This window comes from Typopeltis vanoorti, chromosome 10 (assembly GCF_054136105.1).
Source record: "Typopeltis vanoorti isolate ZY-2024b chromosome 10, IOZ_Tvanoo_1.0, whole genome shotgun sequence".
NCBI classification, from domain to species: domain Eukaryota; kingdom Metazoa; phylum Arthropoda; class Arachnida; order Uropygi; family Thelyphonidae; genus Typopeltis; species Typopeltis vanoorti.
Genome location: NC_143558.1, coordinates 46,946,013 through 46,964,739, shown reverse-complemented (window position 1 = coordinate 46,964,739; position 18,727 = coordinate 46,946,013). Strand labels below are relative to the sequence as shown.

Here is an 18,727-nt window from a genome sequence, read left to right as displayed (position 1 = left end):
CCTCTGGATCCTCTCGATCTCTTTCTTATTCTCAAGAAACTTAGGTGACCATACTTGCACAATAGTCCAGTTCAGATTGAGCCATATCAGAGCCTTATACAGAGATATAATAGCTTCCTTATTTCTGCTTCTCAGTATGGTCTTCAATAACCAGCTAATCTCACCACCCTAGATGCCTAGCCTCATTAATTTCATCAAAAAATGCATAACCTTACACATTCATTGCAACATGTAAGGTTATACATTTCCCTAGTCATTAAACTGACAACATTCTACTTTATCTATACTCTTTTTAAATCAGCCTGCAATAGTTCTCCATCATCTTTATTAACTATTGCTTTGTCCAGTTTTTTTGCATCTCCAGCTAAGAACTGAATATTTCCCCTCAGGTAATTGCATGTATCAGTAATATACAAATTAAATGTGGCATATGCATAGAACTCTACAATACTAGTTGCCAGCTTTCTTCTGAATTCAATTTTCCATATGCTACTCTTTGATGTTTGTCTATCAGCCATCCTTTTATCCATATCACTAGCTTCATATCCATCTCCCATTTGCTTCAGTTTGTGTAACCAGTTTCATGTGGTATCTTGTTGAATGCCTTTACAAAGTCCAGCAGTATCACTGTGTAGCCATATTTCTTTTTCCAACTCAGTTGTTATCACTTTATTATAAAAAGTGAGCAAATTACTAAGGCATACTGAGATAAAGAGCCAAAAAGGCTTCACTTCAGCGATGCAAAATTATACAAATTAAGTGGATATTGAATCCAACATTATATGGCTTGGAAAAATGTTGGATTCAATATCCACGTAATTTATATAAAATTAAAGGCATTATGTATCTTCACGAAATCAGCTAACCCCCCCCCCCCCCCAATATAGTCTTATTCCTGTCCACTCATTTTTAAATTTTTCCCTTAACTAACTTCTCCAGTACCTTGACCAGACTCCTGAAATTCTGATCAGTCAGTAATTTGCTATCTTTGCCTTGGATTTTCCTTTATGCAACAGAACCATTTTACCTTCTTTCCACTTCCTTGGGATCCTACCAGAGTTGAGACTTGAGTTAAACAATCTGGCTGAAAGCACTGCCATCTCCCTAGCACGTTCTTGAAATACATGAGGTGATATTCCGGCAAAGGTTGGTCGATTGGTAGAGCCTCTGCTACTAATGGCTCAGTTAAGTAAGTTTGAGCGCGATTAGTAGTTGGAATCGTTCAATGTTCAATCCAATCGTTCAATGCTGTTGGCACACTCTCTCCCTCGATGAGTCTTTGGACTCCCTGGAGGTGTCAAATAATAAAATAATAATAATAATAATAATAATAATAATAATATAAGGCTGCTCCCATAGTTTGTCATAAATCACCAGCTTTGTAGTTACATGTATACCCTTTTTTGACTGATAATTCAAATACAAGTAACTGATAATTCAATGAGACGTATGTAGTTTGCAGGGGGGGGGAGTACTGAATCCAAAAGAATGTCATGCTAGAGAATAAATAATAAATACAATGTATTTTCAAGTCCACTAAATTTTGATCCAGTTTTTTTTTTTTTTTTTTTTTGCATATTAATGTTTTAGATTTGTTTTTTTTTGTTTCCAGTTACGCAGAGAGAAAGAATAAATCTTCAATTGTTCATCATACTAGATAGCAAGATGTGTTTGTGTGGGTAGCACAATAGTGAAAATAGATGCAAGAAAATATTCTGTGGTCACACATCCATCAAGACAATGCAATCGTGTGTATTTATGATTGAATGAGTACATACTTGTTTTATTGTATGTTTTGGGATTTCAGAACATTTGAACAATTTTAATTACTAAAAGCAAACTTTAGTGATTTACTATAATTTTATGATATGATGAATTGTTTACTTTAGTTATCACACACCCACAAAAATGCAAACGTGATGCTAGCAAATCTGTTTCAAACAAAAGCAAACTGGTGCATCTCAAACTTTACAGATTTGAATACAAAATTTCATATCATTGAACAAGCTAAAAGAGGTAACCGTGGTGAATATGATTTAATTTTTTCATTTAAATTTTTGTTATAATTTTCAGGGTTTTTTATATATTAGTTGTGTTTGAATACTAATATTTCGTTTTTTAGCAGGTTTTCAAAATTCTGTATTAATCTGGTAAAATCCCTTAACTAGCTTGAAGGTCTTTGTCATATCACCTCTTCCTGCTATCCACAAAACTCTTCAATCTACATTCCCCTAACTTCTCTACATAACCAACATTCTGGCATCCTTATGTCACTTTGGTCTTATGTCCATGTGTGGTCTGACTAATGGCTTATACATAGGCACCATCACCTCCTTATCCCTACATGTCAGTCTACTCCTTATCATAGCAGCAATATAATGTGCAATCTTCACAACACTTGCAACATGCCTTCAGTACTTTAGCCCACTGTCACCCATCACCTAAGATCTTGAATCTCACCCATTCCTGAAGCACGGCTCCACCAGTAACGGTATGCAGCCTTATATCTATGCACCCCAAAGTGTAGCACCTTGCATTTATTATTATTAAAACTACAGCCCCACTTATTTGTTCAAGCTAAAAGCCTATTCAAATCGTCCTGTAGATAATTAACTTTGTATTGTCAGCAAACATTTGAAGATCCCCAGCCAATCCACAAGAAATATTATTAACAAATAAGATAAATAGCAAGGGTCCAAGAACAGAACCCTGAGACATGCCACTAGTCACTTTCCTTTTCTGAGATACTGTTCTATCATATACATCTTATTGATATCACTCAGAAAGCTAGTCTTCAATCCATTTAACTAATCTCTTATTTAATCCCATCTTATGCAGGTTATACACCAACTTGTCATTTGGTAATATATCAAATGCTTTGGCAAAATCCAAGAATATCATTGTACATAAATCTCCCTTATCCAACACATTTTTCACCTTATCATAAAATATAAGCAGATTGCTAAAACACGACCTGCCCTTCACAATTCTATGCTGACCATCATAGAGAATTTGCCTGTTGAATTGATCAGAGCTTCTAGTAGTTCAGGATTGAAATGGTTGTTTGGCAGGAGAAAGGTGGTGATATCTGACAACTGACTGAGGGGATTATTATTCCAATGCAAGAGAAGCGGAAGAAGAGAGTAGTAGCTGTAGAGGAATAACATTATTGTGTCAGTGTGCAAAAATTTATGAAAGGATAATAGCAACAAGAATAAGGGATAAAATAGAATGTCTAAGAGAAGAGCAGTTTGGTTTTAGAAAAGAGTGATCAACTGTTGATTTGATTTTTGCTGTAAGGGTTTTTTCAAATTGAAGTGTGTTATCTTCATTGCTGTTCATTGTAGCAATGAATAGTGTCCTAGATATAGTTAATGACCAGAAAGGAGAAACAGCTATGTTTGCAGAGGCTATGGTGATTCATGCACATCCAGAAAAAGAGATACCAAAGAAACTGAACAGATGGAATGATATGACACAGAACTGTGGATTATATATTAATAGCAAGAAGAGTAAAGGCATGGTTTTAAATCATAGAGAAAATTGTACAAGTTAATGGTGTTAAGCTGAATAATCAAGGTTTGAAGGGTAGTGAAAACTTCAAATATTTCAAACGTGTACTTTCTAATGATGGAAGGTTAGATCAGAGGATCAAGGAAGATTTCACTGGGTCAAATTTTTTTTAACAGCACAAGTATTCTACTTTAGGACAGTAAGGTCCCACCGAAGTATGAGCCTTTGATTAACAGAAGGTACTTTTTGTCCATTATGTCTTATGAAGCAGAAACATGGAGATTAACAAAAAAAAAAAAAAGAGACATAACTAGAATACAAGCAATGGAAATGAAAGTTTTGAGGAGAATGTTGGAAAAAACAAGGAAAGTTAGAATAAGAAACATTGATATTAAGAATGTTTTTGGACTAGAAAGTCTTGACAAAATGAGAACTCTTGCTTGAAAAGGTTTGGACATATAACAAGAATGAATTTAGAAAGAATACCAAGAAGAATATGTGAAATGAATATTGAAGGGAAAAGACCAAGAGGAAGACCACAGAAAAGACAGCAATGAGATATGAGAAGATCTAGAAAAAATAAACTTCAGCTGGAGCAATATAAATGAAGAAAGACTATGGAAAAATAGAAAGAAAGCGATGTTTTATCTGCCTGACCTGGTAGTTTCTGTTGAAGCAGTTGTTTAATAAAGAAGAAAATAATGAGATAAATAAAATAACAAAAAAACTTTTTTAACTATTTTTATATAAATTGTTGTGCTCCTGATTTGTTGCATCCCCTGCTGTGCCTGTGGCAAGTGTCATGCACCCTACTCTAGTTATTCACTGGATAATTAGAGAATACTGACCTGCATTATTATTAGCAGGCCTCCATGCAGTCAATAGACTAATCAGCAGTCTCACTCATCTCACAACATGTCTGTATGTCACAAATTCATTTGCACTCTTCACATTCACAGCATATTCTGGCATTGCAACATATTCTAACATTTCAAAGTCCTGATATTGCCTTAGTTACTCAGCTCTGCATCATTTCCAGAGTTTCCTCATCAAAATATTAACAGTAACCAGATTTGGACATAATGGTTCAAGTAATTGTCCAGCTTTGTTGTCCTGGTTGGCTGGGTGGTTAACATCTACTCTTCCACCAGAAGGCTATAGGTTTCAATCCTGTGATGGGAATGAATGTCTGTGAATGTCTTTAGGTGAAAGAAGAATTTCATTGCATAGTCTAAGAATGCCATCGCACTTTTTAGAAGCATAAAATGACTTGATTTCCATGTTTGGAGTCTAGAACAGGGTTCTGGATTATGTAAAGAAAGAAAAAATTTTTAAAAAATAAATATAGTTAAAAAAAATAAAATCTTAGCCCACCCACCCACAGTAGGCTAATGCAACTATAGGTTTACTTTTTAACCTTTTGTTGTGGATGCAGCCACATAAAAAAAATAAAAAAAGGTGTGGTCTGATCAGTGCCTTGTACAGTGATAACTATTTCCTTAATATCTCCATGTCAGTGTTCTTTTTATGATAACAAAAAGCATATGGTATGTGGTTTTCGTAATTTTTGATATCGCATAAATATTGCAGTGATTGACCTCTTGAACTTCTGGTCTCTGTTGATCATTATCCCTAAGAAGTACTTAGCAACATTAAAACCAATCCCACCTAGTTTCATGGAGAGAAAGCAGAGGAGGCATGCCACATCAAAATATATCAGGATCATGGAACACCATACATGAAGGGACGTTTGAGAGAGGATGGATTAGAGTTTCTGTTCAGAATGAAAATAACATACTTGAACTAATTTGCCATGGAAATCTAAAGTAGTTTTCAAACAAAATATTCCTCCCAGATTTCAGATATATAGAGCTATAGATTCCAAAGAAATTTTGTAATTAATTTGTCCTTTGATTCCCCCCCCCAATTAATGAATATTATGAATTTAGCCATTATTTTTATATCTTCTAGTGCATTAAATTTATCTTCAAGTGAAGATCAAGAAAAAATGGCAAGATGGAAATTATCTAGACTGGACGGCAATAATAATCAGGTATAACAGCGATATATCTATATAATCAACTTCACTGAAAGATAAAATTTTAGACTGTAACAATTTATAACTGCAGTAATGTTGAATAACAAAAACTTTCTTTCCTGAATAAAATAGAATATACTATATTTTTTGATATTGAATTCAGAAATTTCTGTTTCCCAGAGTTTTAAAGTAGCATACAGTTTAATTTTTATGAGAATATGATTCATTATGCAATATGTTATGGCTATCATATATAAGGATATGTAGAAAAAGTAATTCCCCCCTTTTTATGAAATAAACCTACTTGATAATGATGTGACCTATAGTGCACTTATTTAATAGACTTCCCTATGAAATTAGTATGAATTTCACAGTTTGGCAGCTGGAGATCTCTAAATATTTGAATTATATTAAAAGTGGAGCATTGTGAGGCAACAAGTCCAAAGCAGGTCCTTTTTATTTTACCCCCACATTGTTTTGAGTGTTTTTGTGTGTGCTTTTACAATTTTGGGATTGTATCCCTGATGATGTCTCTGTGACGGACAACATATAGGATCTAATAGACTTGTATTTTATTGTTCCTTTGTGCTGTATTCCTAATAATGAGAGATCCCACCATCACACACATGCATAACTCATTAAATTTTACCTTAACTCATTCATTGTTCCACACAGCAAGACGATTCATCCCATGTACCAACCACTCTTCGTGCAAAATTCCGTTGATTACTCCCCTGCTCACATCCTTCTTATACAGCTACCATAGATGTTTCCTCCCCTTCCATTAAAAATATCTTCTAATTAAATTGTTACCAATTTAATATGGTAACAATTCCTAAAGTAACTTTGTATGCCTCAGTCATATGTACCCCCCCCCCCCCCCCCACACACACACTCCTATCCATGAAATTTTACAAATTGCATTTTTTCAATTTTTCTTCATATCCAACATTCCAGAGACTGGAAACATCCTTAGTCAGTTATCTCTGCACCCTATCCACTTGAAAACTAAGTGCACAGTAATCCATATGCAACCTGATCAAGTTTTTCTTGTTTAAGTGTTTGATCAGACTGATCAAATCCATATACAAGAGAATTTGATCAGGTTTAAATGACATATGGACTTATTTACAGATGATGCAAAGTTAAGAATAATTATTAAAAGCAGAGCAGATGTAGCTTTGCAGAAGGATTTGAAAAGCCTGTGAGTGGGCAAGTGAATAGAGTTCAATGTTACAAAGTGTAAAGTTTTAAAATTTGAAAAGGATGAGATGCAGAGTATACAGCTGGTGGGGATATCCTGCAAGATTGTGTCATAATGTGTCATTTACATTTTAGGCTCTTTTCTGCCATCATCTCAATCTCTTATTTCCTCCATTTCTTGCAGGATATCCCCACCAGTTGTATACTCTGCATTTCATCCTTTTTCAAATTTTGAAACTTTACACTTTGTAACATTGAACTCCATTCACTTGCCCACTCACGAGCTTTTCAAATTCTTCTGAAAAGTTACATCTGCTCTACTTTTAATAATTCTTCCTAGCTTTGCATCATCTGTAAACAAATTGATGATATTGATGATATCATCAATTTGTTTGGGAGATATTGATATCTCCCAAATGATATTGGGAGAGGTCATTAAAACCTCTCCCAATATCATTAAAGAACAACAGTCAGTACCAAAATAATCCCCATTAATGACTATCCTCTTCCAGGATCTGCACCCCCCCCTCCATACACAGCTTGCTGATACCTATTAGATTAATCTCCTATCCAATGCTTTGATCAATTATCTAATCCCATCCATTCCAGTTTAATTACCAACTTGTCATGTGGTAATCCATCAACGGTCTGTAAAATTTAAACATACCACTGATGTGCATTTGTAACAAACAATTTCTACAAGTAAATTGCTCACGCATGACTTCCTTGAACAGATCTATCTGTTCAAGGAAGTCTTAAGGATTTCTATTAGAAAATACAGTTACTATTATCCAAATTCTGGATCTTAGCCACTTACCGACTTCTCCAGTATCTTAACCACTACTCCAGACACACAGATTGGCTTATAATTTGAAGCATCTGTCTTATCATCTGCTTTGTGAAGTGGATCAGTTGTGCTTTTCTTCCACTACTTTGGGACTCACTCCATTGCAGAACCCTCATTAAACAGGTATATCAGTGCTATTATTAATTCAGTGGCACATTCCCATAAACACATAGTATATATATCATCAAGTCTTACCATCTTATTAATATTAAGTGTACTTTCTTCTTGGCAGCTTGGTTGGTCAAGTGGTTAACATCCCGCTCTTCAACCAAGATGCTGTCTTGGGCTAGTTATGGGTTTAAATCCTGTCTTGGTTATGGATATTTGTGATTATCTTTAGGTGGTAGATGAATTTCATCACTTGGTGTGAAACACTGCCCTGATTATTGAAGTCCTGAAGTGGCTTGATCAGTGAAAAGTAAATTCACTTTCATTGGCTAGGATAAATATTTATTTATTCATTCAGCACAATGAATTCTTTGTAAAAGGCCTATGTAGCTCAGTGGAAATGGCATTTGCATCCTCTGTGCTAGGCTGTCTGAAGAATGACTAGGTTCGATTCTAGTCACTGATAGGACTTTTTCTAAGCCTTTTCGACTGGTTCTTGAGTTAGTTGATCTCTGGCACAGGCTAGCAGGTTGTTTCTGCTGGAAACTCAGGGTTTTTGCCCCATAAACTCAAGAAAATTGACTGTAAAACCCACACTGTTTCAGACAATAACATATTTTTTGGGGTTAAGGACCAAGACATGGCAACACTTGTCAGCCATCTCTTCATTGGATGCTGCTTATAATTAGTGATTGTCTTGGACTAGTTATCTCTGATTGGTTACTGGTGGGGAACTGCCCCTCAGTCTCCAAAAAGATAGGGTTAAAATGGCCTTGCCTACTATCTATAAGGGAATAAAAGGTTTTTATTTTTTGAATTCTGTTATATATTTATTTTTCTTTTCTTGTAGTCATTGGATAGAAGAGAATGGAATGCATTTCGTAGAGAATGGAAAACTTTTCTCAATAAGAGAAGAAAGAAGTTAAGAAAACTTAGAAAATGTTGGCGCAATTTTCCTCGATACTGTGATGTTGATAAGAACAACAGAATTACCATGAAAGAATGGTTAACATGTACTGGTAAGTTTTCACAGAATTAGGCCAATTAAAATATTTTATCTTGCAGGAACAAAATTGATTTCCATAGAAAATAAAGCATAATTTTACTGTCTTCCTTTTCAAAATTAGGTATGGTGTGACTGCTGTATTCATTGCCATGCAAAATGTAGTGATGAAGTGCATCATTAAAATTGATATCTCTATTTACATATCAATTTGGTATGTAAATAGAGATATCATTTATCTCTATTTACATGCTTCTTCCAAATTGTAATAATTTGGAAGAAGCCAAATTATTACAATTTCATGCTTGTTGAGAATTCTGCAGAAATATCATAGGGAAATTTACTAATAACCTAAATAACAGTTTTGTTTCCCAGTGATAGTCAAATGTTGTAAATATCTCCTAGTATACTAGTAATGGATGGATATCTAGAAGCTGACATTTATATATATGTAGAAGTTAAATTTTAATGCATTCTTGTTGAAACAAAAATTACACAGTTTTCTCATGGAGTAGAAGCATGCATAAGTGGGAATGTGTTCGGAAGGATGATTGCATGAAGGGATAATCCAACTGCTGTATTCAGTCTTCAAAGTAAGAGCTCCAGTTTCTATCCTGTCTTCATATGCATTATAGGTGACACTCCTATAGGACATGTAGATCACAGTGTCAAGACCCACACCTACTCTCTTTCAGGGTGCATCAGTAAAATTATGTTTTTCAGCCAGTTGCTGGATATATATATTCAGCAACTGGCTGAAAAACATTCATATATATATATATATGAACTGAACTTGATAGTAACTAATCTCTCTCTTTCTCTCTCTATTATATATATATATATATAGAGAGAGAGAGAGAGAGAGAGAGTTATTATCAAGTTCAGCTCATATATATATATATATGAGCTGAACTTGATAGTAACTAATCAGGAGGCTTTTTGATCAGCTGGAGAAAATCTTTTCTGCCACTTACTTTGCTAGTTTTGCCTGGAAGGTGTCTGAGTATGGTAGCATTCAGGATGAATTGTCAAGGCCACGTGTAGACAGGAGACTTAATTTTGCCTATGGCAATGTGTTTGAGAGGCTTTCACCTCCCAACCTTCCACTGCATACCACTTCTTTTTATTTAACACTCTTCTGCTTAACAAATAAAGAAAGACAACATAATCAAATAGTTGTACTGTAGGTTATAAAAAATCTTCCATAATAAATCATTCAGAAAATAAAAATCCATTAAAAATTAAAAAGCAACAAAAACCCAGAAAAAATAATTCTTACAAAACTCTCCACATCCACTTTACACTACTAGTCATCCAAACTAGACCTATTGTTCCTTACAGAAATTCAGCTGGTAGTCTCAAAAACTACCATCCATCTCAGTTGTCCAAATTATGCTTTACATAATTCTTTCTGCTACTATAAGTGCAATGCAATGCTTGTGCATTAAACAGAACGAAAATTTGAGGTAACTGAATGCAAAGCCTTGAATCCTCTGTGTTTAATCTCTCTGGCTTGCAATCTTCTTACAAAACATTGTTGCATTAATTTGCTGTCTCTATCACTCTCCAAACTCTGATAATCATCCTGACCTCTTTGATGAGCTAGATTTTCTCAGGAACTTCAGTATTTGTAACACAAACTGGCATCCCTCTTCTAATTCCATTGATCAAGCAGACACAGATGCTGAGGTATTTGCCAATTAGCACTGACCTATTACGGATAGTCCATCTCTCCACCAAATACTAGACAATCCTCACCATCCTGCTAACACTTTGTACATTGTAGATGCCAAAACATTCAGCCCATTCTTCTTGTCAATTCAAACCACAACTTGTTCATGTTTCCTTCACTCAATCATTCTCAGTTTTTGGTATCTTCCTGGCATTAAGAGTGATAAATGGGATGATCTCTGTGACTCCTCCTTTCCATGTTCTGACTAGTTTCTGTTCTTCAGATCCAAACACTTATTCAGAGAGAATAACACATTATTCTTACTGGAATGAAGGCCTTCATCTCTCTCATTCCATCCAAATTCCCAACCACTATGGAGTGTTAGTTCTCCAACAAGTGTGCAAATGTACCCCCCCCCCCCCAAAAAAAAAAAAAATCTAGAATACCATGAGTGGCTCAGGAGCAAAATTCCAGCATCATACTTGCCCTACATTGCAGCTTGCAACAACTTAATTAAAAAAAAAAAAAATCAAATGCAGCAAACCTATTCATTACTGTTCTGTTTGCTTATAGAATTTTCCTTGCCAAACAAAATAGCCCGAGTTCATCATGAACTGAAACAGGGCTGGGATATTGAAAAGAAATTTGGCTTAGATAAGAGCCAATGTGAACTTGGCAAGGAAATTTCTACAGATAGAGAGAGAACAGCTGTGGGCTCTCTTCTTTCTTCCTTCTTAACTGACATTTTCATGTAGACATTTGAAAAGAATGTCCTAAATTCTCTCCCCCCCCCTTAAACCCACCATTTGGCTACACTATGTGGACGATGTGTTCACAATTTGGTCATATGGTCTTGGATGCCTTACACACACTTTCCTATTCTACTGGTACAACCAACATCCAGGGATCCAATTCCCAACAGAAATAGAAAGTAACAACAGTGTGTCCCTTCTAGACACCCTAGTTACAAGACATCCAAATGGATCTCTGGCCTTCACCATCTACAGACCCCCCCCCCCAGGTAATACATCCATCAACAGTCACATCACCCTCCCAACAATACAGAACTATAAAAAATCTTAGTCCACCAGTCAGAATTAATTTGCTCAGATAACACTGCTCTCACTACAGAACTCACCCACATAAAAAACATATTTTTGACCAATGGCTACACCTTCCCCCAGATAAAAAGAATTCTAACACTAGGTATCGACCTCCCTTCCAAATATAGATTACAGCAAATCCATCACCATCACTTATATTCATGACATCTCTTTAAAGGTGGCCAAGATTTTAAAAAAGCACAATTTTGTAACCGCTTATAAATTGCACAGAAAGCTAGTTTTTTTATTATCTAGTTTACATTGTTAATTTCCTGAAATAACACAATGCAATCTAATGCAAAATACATTCATTTTGTACATCTAACTAGAATATTTATCAGATTACATATAATTCATATTCTATTAATATTAGGTATAATTTTTGGTATTAGTTTTGTTAATTTAATTTACATTTTAAATTTATATTTAAGTTTTATGCAATGTTTTTGAGTTTGTGTTGTTACTCATGGATAGGACATAACCATAGATATTACTTGCTGAACTTTGTTTGAATACTAATTGTGTTATGTCAGTATGGTAGTGGTGTTTTCTCAAATTAACAGCAATATTAATATGTATATAAATTAGTTGATTCTGATAATTCTCACCATTTCTACCTTTGCAATGCTGTATCTTCACCTTGAAACTTAAGAAACCCCCCCCCCCCTAGTATTTGGCATTCACTCCCAATTATCTGGCTTATAAAGAATTCTGATAAAGATTAAATTTATTTGTTTTATTTAATATTTACTCTTTTTTGTGATCTTTATTTTTAGGAGGACTTAAAAGACTTGGTCGTAATCCATTCACTAGATATTTGAAAGAGTGATAACATTCATCCAATCTATTCACTATTACAGAGCAGTGTCTAAAGTGACGTTGTGCCATGACAGCTGGATCTCAAGATACTGACTATGCAAGGATCAAAATAGATATGTATGTATGTGTGTGTGTGACTGAAAGAAAGACAGATGCAGCACTTTTAAAAGCAACAAACTGAATATGTTTTCATTGTGATTTTTATGTGAAATGAAGGTGCTCTTATTTTTAAAACCAGTGTAAATAACTGCTTTTCAACATCAAGTGCCAAAACATGAATTTGACAATGAATTTTTTATGGCATCTCAATGAGCAGTGAATCTTCGGTCACAAGATGTCCTACTTAACACTAGTCTTCCAATGGTGTGGGCACTACAGCATTATTTGCACATTCAAGCTCAGTCTATCAAAGTGAGGCTTATGTTATAAAACTGCTCTTATATGGGTCACACTGAGCAAACCACTTCATTGTATTTCTGTGTTATTTATTTTTTATATGTTAGAAGGAAGTTGCATGTGCTTAAACTTTGAGATTCATATGTTTCAATTCTTTATCGTAAATTTTCCTTAAAAATTTAAACATTACTTTCAGAGTCAATCATGCTAATAATTTTATTCATTTCTTAATTATAAAGTGAAAATCAGCAGTATCTGTATGTTGTAGTTAAAAAAAAAAGAAATATCTTCTGTATAGATTCTACCATTGTGTATTTTTTTTGCAGTTGAACAAATTATATGCAAAATAATCAAAATAATAAAAAAAGGTCAGCTCAGAAAACTTGATATAATGCTTTTGAGATATCTTTTCAATATGGTTGAGCTTGAATTTTAGGTGGGTTGTTGAGCAATTCAACATAAATATTGAGTTCTTTGGTATTTATTTTGTATCATTATTTTATCTTGTTTGCTTTCTTTTATCTCACTTACATTAACCGAAGTGAGATAAAAATGTACACTTTTAATTCATCTTAATTGTTTTGATTGCAAGTTTATGTATATGCTGCTTTATTTTTAGAAAATAAAAAAGGTATGATACTATAATTTTTTACAGAAAATAAGATGGATTTTTTTTCACTTCTAATTTTAAAATTTTCCCATGACTTTTTGTATAAATGAACAACAGGGATGAATGTAAAAAAGTTATGTACCACAGCCATCATTATTATTATTATTACGTCCTCCATGGAGTCGGCAGACTCATCGTGAGAGGTTCTGACAACCTGATTTATCATACTAAATCTTAAAATCCTCAACACTCCCTGCATTAACAACATATTCTGGTAATGCATTCAATTCACTCACAAACAATTCTTCATGTAAAAAAATGTACGCCTCACTCCTTTTCATCACTCTTACTAACTTCCAGGGATGGCTTCTGGTTCTTCCCTCTCACCTTCCACCTTTTTTTTTATCCCCTCCAGAGTAATCTGATAAAATTCTCTCACTAACTTAAATGTTTCTATCATATCACCTCTTTTCCTCCTATCCACTAAACTCTGCAATCCCTATTCCTTCACCCCCCCCTCTCTCTCTCTCTCTCTCTACAAAGCCAGCACTCCAGAATCCTGATATTGTCTCTCATCTCTGGATCCTCTCCAATGTTTCCATATCATACTGAAAACCAAGTAACTAAATCTAAACACAATAGATTCTTCCTGCAGTCTGACCAGTGCTTTTTACAGTGGCACAACTACCTCCTTATCCCCACATGTTAGAGTAAATATGTTACTATGATGTACAGTCTTTGCAACACTTGCTATATGCCGTCTAAATTTCAGTCTACTACTGTCAACGATCACTCCCAAATCTATAATCTCATCCACCTCCTGCAGTACTGCACCATCAATATAGTACACAGCCTTATATTTCTACACTCCAAAATGAAACACCTTACACTTATTAATATTAAAACTACAACCCCACTCCTTTGTCCAAGTCAAAAGTCTATTCAACTATTCCTGAAGTTGGGGAGAATTATAAGTGAACTTATAATTCTCCCCAACTTTGCATCATCAGCAAATAGCTGAAGCTCCCCAGTCAGTCCACATGATATATCATTTACAAACAAGTTAAACAACAAGGGCTCAAGAACAGAACAGAACCCTGGGGTATGCAACTGGTTACCCTCCTTTTTCTTAGACACTGTTCCATCATACAAAACTTGCTGGTATCATTCAGAGAGTCAATCATCAATCCATCTAATCGATATACTCTCTATTCCCATCCTCTGTAGATTGTACACCAACTTATCATATGGTAATCTATCAAATGCTTTTGCAGAGTCCAAGAATATCATTGTATATGATTCTTTCTTATCTAACACATTCGTTATCTTATCATGAAATGCAAGTAAATTGCTAAAACAAGACATACCCTTTACAAATCAATGCTGATCATCATAAGAATACTATGACCATCAACCGAATCTTGCATTCTATTACTAATCAATCTCTCCAATACCTTGACTACAACTGCAGTTATACAGATTGGTTTATACCTCGCTTGTGGAGAGGTATTATTTTTCTTTCTTTTCACTCCTTTGGAACCTTCTCCACTGCAAAACTTTCATTAAATAACCAGGTCAAGTGCATGGCTAACTCTTTTGCACATTCTTTCAAAATATGTGATAATATATCATCCATTCCCACAGCCTTATTAACATTTAACCCAATCAACACCTGATACACCCCTGATTCTTTTGCTTCCAATTCCCCTAATACTTGCCTCCTTTCTACTTATTGCACAGCATCATTTACACCAATATGATATATGCTGATAAAGTGCTCATTCAATAATTCCACTATATCCTTTGCAATGGTCACTCTGCTGATAATTAAAATTTAATCATTTTAGGTAATTTTGATTAAATCATTAATCAAATAAGTAAAGTTATTAATTATTATTTTTCAGTTTAAAAACTTTCAGTATATGATACTATTGCATAATGCAAAAAAAAAATAATAATAATAATAATAAAATCAGTACACAATGCACATCCCTGAGCATGTATTACTGACAGGCATTCCACTTATATCTTGATCATATATACTCATTTATATGCAAGTAAACTGATATAAAACGTTATAAGTTTAGGCTGTTCATTTATTGTTATTATTATGTGGCATCTCCACAGAGTCAAAGAACTTTGCAGGATGGCACTTGACCACACAACTCTGCTGTCTTTGCTACTTAATCCATCATATACATTGTACCATTTATTGTCTACTAACAGTATTTCTGTTTGATAATTGCATGTGTTCTTTGTCCAAAACCTGAAGTTTCATCTCCAAACAGGATGAAACAAGTTTTTTGGGTAGGGGAAACCCTGCTATTTTTATATGAGATTGGTTAACTTACCTTCAGTTGAAAAAAAGTTCATATAAAGATTTTTCTTGTGAAAACCAGAAAGAGAGTTATGTAAGAATTTTTTTTTTTCACATCATCTTTAAGCTAAAGAAGCTATCTATTCACGATGAAGCGAGCATGCACAAATAATGATCTCAAGTAACCATTTGGAATCTTTTTTTTTTTTGTTGTTAAATAAGAAAAGCCCATTTGATTTCCAGTTTCCTAACAAGTTTTGTGTGTTGACAATTTCATGTTAATGGAAATGGGCTTCAATTATTTTTGCATACATTTTTCCTTCTTTGCAAGCTGTGGAAACATTTCTCACCAAAAAAGTGGAAATTTGTTAACAAACAAAAAAATCCATCCATGTGCTTATGTCATAATTTTTAAAGTATAGTATAATTTGCCCTATGCAGGGCACACACTCAAGTGTTTATAGATTTAGAAGATGATAAAATTATAGCAGTCTGATCTGACCAATGATGTATTTTTCATGATAATTTGCTGTGTTTATAAACAGGAATGTTTTCTTTTGTTCACATCAGCTTCTTTAAGCTAGAGAGCTTTTCACTATATTCTTTTTTTGTTTCACAAAATTGGACATTTGCTGGGAGCATGAAGATCAATGAAGAGAGAGAGAGAGATACTCTCAGTCAACATTCAGTTGGGTGATAAAGGAAAGATACATGAAACAAGGCTCTGTATTTTAAAAAGCCCATGTGAAGAAAAGAGAATGTCCACATAAAATATTTTCATTGATTTTTTTTAACTGATTGTCTGAAGTATGGTAATCTGATAATGAAATTATACTATATTAAGATGCTAGACTTTCTTCATCAGGACTCTGTAGTCAATCTAAACTATTTGTTTAGATTTACCATGAAAGTGATCTGAGAAAAATGTGTTTGGCAGTAGCAATCTTGTGCATAAAATCATTTGTTATCATGTTAGTTGAATCAAGATCAGATTTACTGTCATTTATAACATATTTTTGTATCACATCAAATGATTTTGACTAATTTTATTACTAAAAATGGTCTGTCTGAAACCAAAATTGAGATGATGACTGATTTCAGTAGTGAACCTGAATAACAGATTGCATTATATTCCATCCAGCCAGAGTTGGTTATTAATATGATGAATTAACAATTTATTAAGGATCCCAAATTCAAGTTTCATTAAAGTTTGTGTGTAGCCAGACTGGAGTTGTTACATGAATATGGACATAAAATGATCTGATTTCTACCTATGCATTTTGTGAAATTAAAAATGACTGTGGCAGATATTTTTCTGTCAAATTTGGTAGACCACATAAATGGAACATCTTGTATATTAAACAAAATGAATGCACTGCTGAAACCTTTGTAAGCTATTTGTCATAGAATATCACAGAAATGCCTCTAAATTAGTAACAGCACATTAATTCCTGAGCATATATAAATATTAACATAATTTATCTTCATGCAAACATTTAAGTAATTATTTTTGCCATGATAATCATGTAATTAACTTTATTACATTATAATTAAATTTTTATAACTAATAACTTTACAATTGTTAAAATTCACATATAATTATAACTATGGATTTAGTACTTCGGATACTTGAATATTAGTTCAGAAAATATTATTAAGATTATAGTTTATAATAAATTTATCAGGAGTGATGAGAGCTTGGTCCACCTTTGCTCAAAGTTGCCTGGTGTTGCACTACCTTACCCCAGTCCTGAAGATATTTTCAGGTGCAAACTTTGTTTGCTTACACTTGGATAAAGGATTAAACTAAATTTATTATAGTCTAACCAAGTGAAAAATAAACTTCCAAGATTATAGTTTATTGAATATGTACAGGTTCATACACTCTGTTAATTAGCTGACAATGAATTCTTTTTTCAAGGACATTGCTTTTATCTATTCTGTTTCGTTACCTTTATTCTCCTTCATCTTTATTATATAGGTTCCTGTTTTTTACTTTTCATAAGGAAAATAAATTTATCAGGTTAGCTCATCTTTGTTCCTTCTAAGGACGTTATCATTCAAACTGTGTAAGAATATCAATGCCATCAAAGGCATTTTCTTAGTGTTACATTTATAAATCTCTCTTTCTCTTCAGCAAAACTCAGAGTAGGAATGTGCATTGATCACTTGGAGAAATTAACTTCAGCATAGTTTAGGGTTCTGAAATTTTTTTAATTGGAAAAATAAAATAAAATAATAATAATATATGCCAAATAGTAAAAATAATATATATATATATATTGAATTACTGAGTACTCTATAAGTTATTGCAAACTCAAGTGACATCACTGAAAGCAGGCTTCATGAAATAGTAAAAGAAATGCTAATTCTGTTTAATCTATAAACATTTTTCTTCCAAAGTTCTGTTATTTATTAATTTCTAATTTGATGAACCTTTATCTTCTAAGAGATAAAGCCATCCTCAAATTCCTAATATGTACCCTTTGGGTGGGTGTGTACAGGATATTACAACAGTACTACATGAAAAAATTAGATCATTACTAACTTCCTATCAACAATTTTTCCCCAAATTAATCCATTCTCTGTCAAATATTATCACATCTTACATTTCTGTCTTAATACTTCTTGCTTCATCAACCAACCTAGACCTTGGCGTTTCTCAGGGTGTTTTTCCTGCCAACCTGGCAGAGAACACTTATTTTGCTAATCTTGCCTCTCCCATTCTGTTTAAGTGACCATACCACCTAAGATTAGCTCTACTAACACATTCTTGAATGCTTACAACATCAAGTTCTTTCATTAATATCCTCATTTTTAATATGATTCCGGCATTCATGGAAGGTATTATAGTACATTCCATGGAGTGTATTATTAGGAATGTGATGTGAGGACTACATTTTTTGCTTGGAGAGTTGTGAATGAGTGGAATGGGTTGCCAGAGTCAGTTGTGAGTGCTTTGTTAATGGTTTCAAGGAGAAGTATGATAGATTATGCGAATAGTTTTAGTCACCCATAATGAATCTTTGGATTGCATGGAGGTGCACGTACAATAATAATAATCTATATGGATCATATTATGAAGAGAAGTGGTATTA

At 33.8% G+C, this 18,727-nt stretch overlaps 1 protein-coding gene across 3 annotated transcripts in view; it reads left to right on the top strand.

Moving 5' to 3' along the window:
- Positions 1 to 13,304, top strand: part of LOC150102392 (SPARC-related modular calcium-binding protein 1-like) — a 176,481-nt gene extending 163,177 nt beyond the window's left edge. For all 3 annotated transcript variants that reach the window (XM_090399230.1, XM_090399231.1, XM_090399229.1), the window contains 3 exons: positions 5,485 to 5,566; positions 8,560 to 8,728; positions 12,264 to 13,304. In XM_090399230.1, coding sequence (XP_090255356.1) covers positions 5,485 to 5,566; positions 8,560 to 8,728; positions 12,264 to 12,316 — 304 coding nt within the window. In that variant the 3' untranslated portion in view covers positions 12,317 to 13,304. The remainder of the gene's footprint in view (positions 1 to 5,484; positions 5,567 to 8,559; positions 8,729 to 12,263) is intronic.
- The last annotated feature ends 5,423 nt before the right edge of the window (positions 13,305 to 18,727 follow it).